Here is a 5,131-nt window from a genome sequence, read left to right on the forward strand (position 1 = left end):
AATGGGTTTCCATGGCCATGCAGCCGCATACAAGCATAAGATTCCCATGCGCAATGCCAAGCATCAGCTGGAGTGGTGTAAAGCTCGCTGCCATTGGACTCTGGAGAGGTGGAAACGCGTTCTCTGGAGTGATGAACCACGCTTCACCATCTGGCAGTCTGATGGAAGAATCTGGGTTTAGTGGATGCTAGGAGAACACTACCTGCTCGAATGCATAGTGCCAACTGTAAAGTTTGGTGGAGGAGGAATAATGGTCTGGGGCTATTTTTCATGGTTCGAGCCCCTTAGTTCCAGTGAAGGGAAATCTTAATTCTACAGCATACAATTACATTCTAGATGATTCTGTGCTTCCAACTTTGTGGCAACAGTTTGGGGAAGGCCTTTTCCTGTTTCAGCACAGCAATGCCCCCGTGCACAAAGCGAGGTCCATCAGAAATGTTTTGTCAAGATCGGTGTGGAAGAAATTGACTGGTCTGCACAGAGCCCTGACCTCAACCCCATCGAACACCAACATCAGTGCCCGACCTCACAAATGCTCTTGTGGCTGAATGAAAGCAAGTCCCAGCAGCAATTTTCCAACATCTAGTTGAAAGCCTTCCCTGAAGAGTGGAGGCTGTTATAGCAGCAAAGAGGGGTCCAACGCCATGATCTTGGAATGAGATGTTCGACGAGCACGTGTCCACATACTTTTGGCTATGTAGTGTATTTGTATATGTCATACAGTGTCATATACTGTAGTAGTAACCGCAGCCCAAAGCTCAGTGAAGCCAAGGTAAAAAGCAGTAACTGACTTGAGTGATTGTTGTTACTGCTTTCTGTCCTTTGTTTCACAGTAACTTTTTCCAGTTACTGCAAATATGACCCCCCCCCCATTTCCTCCAAAACACAACACAGTGGAGGCAGAATATTTGTCCAGGTGATAAAGCATGCAGTTACTGCTCTTTTGGTTTGTAGGGCAGGTGATGACACCTGCATAAAGGAATGACTTGCAGTATGTATTACACACATATCATGGGCTATTTGGCCAATCAAGTGCTATTTCAAAATTAGGTGATTTTGCAATGACAATCAAAATCGAATAAATCCACTGTAATAACTGATTCTAGACCTATGGTGTAAATGATCCTCTATAAAGTCAATAGTCAATCAGGGGCCATCTGAGTGTAACTTTAGAATCAGGCCTTAAAGCTGTGACCCACATAGAGACAGGAACCACTCATCTCTCACACTTAAAACACCCAGATTAACGTGGATTATCGCCAAGACCCAGGCCATAGGCCAAACACCAAGATGTCCTCCTCCTTTTCTCCCTCCCTCCCTCCCTCCCTCCCTCCCTCCCTCCCTCCCTGGTTTAGGCTGAGTATTTCCTAAGGTTAATTTAGTGTTTTACCCACTAGGCCTAATCCTAGATTGGGATTGGGTGAAATGATCCTAGATCTGTGCCTAAAGCCAACTTTTACCAGAGGGGGGTTGGCTTGGCAGGCTATTCAGTACAACCTATATAGTACAGCCAGTTCCCCGTTGCCCTGACAACTATAATCTTGATGGAGAATAAACACATTTTGGTGCCAGTACGGTACAGTAACACTGGGGAGAGGTGGTGCTATACATGCCCATTGGCAATCTGCCAGGGACAGACAGAAAGACAGACAGAGACAGGCTCATCTCAGGGCAAAGGTACTGGACACTATTTACCTCCCCATCCCTCCCACTTTGCCCATGAGCCTGGCCTGCCCAGTCCCTGTCTCTCAGTCTAAACCCACAGCCTGGCCTGCCCGGTCCCTGTCTCTCAGTCTAAACCCACAGCCTGGCCTGGCCTGCCCGGTCCCTGTCTCTCAGTCTAAACCCACAGCCTGGCCTGCCCGGTCCCTGTCTCTCAGTCTAAACCCACAGCCTGGCCTGCCCGGTCCCTGTCTCTCAGTCTAAACCCACAGCCTGGCCTGCCCGGTCCCTGTCTCTCAGTCTAAACCCACAGCCTGGCCTGCCCGGTCCCTGTCTCTCAGTCTAAACCCACAGCCTGGCCTGCCCGGTCCCTGTCTCTCAGTCTAAACCCACAGCCTGGCCTGCCCGGTCCCTGTCTCTCAGTCTAAACCCACAGCCTGGCCTGCCCGGTCCCTGTCTCTCAGTCTAAACCCACAGCCTGGCCTGCCCGGTCCCTGTCTCTCAGTCTAAACCCACAGCCTGGACAGATTTGATGATTAAGATTATTGTTAATTAAGATGCTTCCTGCACAGTTCTCACCGCCACTCCTACACTTCTACTTATCTATCTACACTAGTGTAGTGGGATGTAAACGCAAGTAAATATGTTTTTTTTGCACAACAGTTTGTCCACCGTTTGGGGAAAAATGCATTGAAGTATAGAAGTGTTACTTTTTTCACAGTGACTGGCTATTTAACCACCTATTTTTTCCCCCACTATACCCATGTTCACATTTCGGAGCTAATAGGTGTATCAACACCGAAAGAGATGCCATCACAATATCAACCTCAACCAGACACCTCTAAAATCTATAGTCTCCATGTGTTACGTTGGTTGACTCCGCCCTAAAGGTTTCAGCTGGGATAGAAAAAGGCTGATAGAAATGACTGTTGGTCTTGGCCAGTGTTGCTCAACATTGATCCTGGGACAGGGCACCCACTAGGCATGCTGGATTTCACTCCAGCTCGGCATCACTTAGGCTGCGTTTACACACTAATTGGTCTTTCGACCAATCAAATCAGCTCTGAAAAAGATCTGCTGTGAAAAGATCTGATGCGTTTGGTCAAAATACAAATTAGTGTGAAAAAGATCAGAATTAGGCTGCCTGTGTAAACGCTGCCTAAGATACTAATTAATTTATCCCCTTAGAACCAATGAGATAAATGACGTTGAGAGTAAACTACTTTAGAATTACTATATTAAGACAAATGGTGGTCTGCCAATTCAACTAATCCTTGTTAATGGGAGTAATTGGTAAACAAAAAAAATAAACTGCATACAGTGGGTTAAGTTGAGAAACCCTGTTGTAGGCAACATGGGCTGTGTTCACACAGGCAGCCCAATTATAACCTTTTTACACTAATTGGTCTTTTGACCAATCACATCAGATCTTTTCACGTCGGCTCTTTTTCAGAGCTGATCTGATTGGTCAAAATACCAATTAGTGGAAAAAATATCTGAATTGGGCTGCTTGTCTAAACGCAGCCATAATTGGTTATGTGTGTTACTTTGTTAGTTGATTATCTACAGACTACATACTTTAGGCCCTGAATAAGCACAGAAGCATGGGGACCACAGTAAGTACAGTAGCCTACATTTTCTGGATGCTAAATCATTAATCTTGTGGATTATCAGGAAGGATTGGGTGGCTGAAATGGGCAAGAGCTCTACATTAGCTAATTGATGATTAGGACTGGAACCTACAGCAGGAGGTTGGTGGCACCTTAATTGAGGAGGACGGGCTCGTGGTAATGGCTGGAGCGGACTGGGTGGAATGGTATCAAATACATTAAACACATGGTTTCCATGTGTTTGATGCCATTCCTTTAACTCCTTTCCAGCCACTCCTACCTACATGTAAAAATGACCTCGACTAACCTGTATCCCCGCACATTGACTCGGTACCGGTAACCCCTGTATATAGCCTCGTTATTGTTATTTTATTGTGTTACTTTTTATTATTTTTTACTTTAGTTTATTTGGTAAATATTTTCTTAACTCTTTCTTGAACTGCATTGTTGGTTAAGGGCTTGTAAGTAAGCATTTCACGGTAAGGTCTACACCTGTTGTATTCGATGCATTTGACAATTAAAGTTTGATTTGATTATTATGAGCTGTCCTCCCCTCAGCAGCCTCCAATGGGACCTACATACCAAGGAAAATAAGGTCATTTTTGACAATTGACTGATTGACTCATTGACTGATGATATACAATATATAGACAGGACCTACATTTAAGAAAAGCCATATTCCCAGAACTCCATAATTTGTTCTCATAAAAAAGCCCCAAAAAATGTTATGGCTATTTTCTTTTGTCAATTTGGAGGTGACCCACTTTTCCCATGCCACATACTGTAAATGGTAGAAACATCTGCTCCTTTGTATGCCTATATCCACAATTTCCCCTTGTCCCATCTTCAAAATGATCATCATTGATTGTTGCTGTAAGAAGGTTCTCCTACCGAGTGGTTCGGGGTTGGATATCTTCTCTTGCCCCTTAATAGTTCAATGTTCTAATCCTTCCTTGATCACTCACCTGGCAGATGACTTCCACTTCTGTCTTGGTGATGTATCCGTTCTTGTCCACGTCGAACAGTGAGAAGGCCCACTCCAGCTTCCTCGTCGTCTTCCCACTGGAGGTCATGTGCAGTGCAATGATGTATTCCTTGAAGTCCAGAGTGCCGTCCTCGTTGGTGTCAAATGAACGGAACACATGCTGAGCGTAGGTCTTGGCTTCGCTATCGGGGAAGAAGCGCGCGTAGATCGTCTCGAACTCCTCTGGCGAGATGCGTCCAGTGGGACACTGCTTCTGGAAGTTCTCGTACCACTGGCACAATTCGTTCTCCGTGAACTTGGTGTTGAGCTTCAGGTCCTCCAGGATCTCCTTGGAAATAGCACTGCTCTTGGCATTCCCCATCTTATTAGCCTGTACTGGGATCTCTCGGTTATTGTCGAAGGCTCTCTGAAGTAATGCCTTTTTGAGTCACTGATCTGTCTTTTGTTTGGGTAAAATCCTCTGTTACTGTGGATCTTCCTTTCCTTACGTTGACTCAGCTGTCCAGTTCAAAAGATTCCTGAAATAGTTACAAATAGATATTGTCCAACAAGCACAGCAGAATCAGATCTCTACAATGACTGAAGTGTTACCCAGTGTACCACTAGGAACAAAGTAAGTGGTAGTAAGTGGTAGTTGATTAAGGTTTTGGGTCTGTATGTTCTAGTAAAGACACTTAAATGGGTTTAGCTGAGCAGGTCCTCCTAATTCTAAAACAGCCATCAACAAAAGCCTTCACTATCAGGGAGAAAGAACAGAGAGGGAGGCAGAGCAAAGAGACATGACTTACCTGTGTCAGCAGTAGAGAGAGTATGAAGTGATGTGTTAGGGATGGACTGATGTCATTCTGATGGGTGACGTAGATAGATAGATGGA

The 5,131-nt window shown here is 45.1% G+C and overlaps 1 protein-coding gene across 1 annotated transcript in view; it reads right to left on the bottom strand.

Annotated features, from left to right (window-relative positions):
• Window positions 1-5,131, bottom strand: part of LOC106605819 (recoverin) — a 9,667-nt gene extending 4,536 nt beyond the window's left edge. The window contains exons 1-2 of the mRNA XM_014201780.1: window positions 5,046-5,131; window positions 4,238-4,775 (exon numbers count right to left, since the gene is read on the bottom strand). Coding sequence (XP_014057255.1) covers window positions 4,238-4,618 — 381 coding nt within the window. The 5' untranslated portion in view covers window positions 4,619-4,775; window positions 5,046-5,131. The remainder of the gene's footprint in view (window positions 1-4,237; window positions 4,776-5,045) is intronic.

Source organism: Salmo salar, chromosome ssa05 (assembly GCF_905237065.1).
Source record: "Salmo salar chromosome ssa05, Ssal_v3.1, whole genome shotgun sequence".
Taxonomy (NCBI): domain Eukaryota; kingdom Metazoa; phylum Chordata; class Actinopteri; order Salmoniformes; family Salmonidae; genus Salmo; species Salmo salar.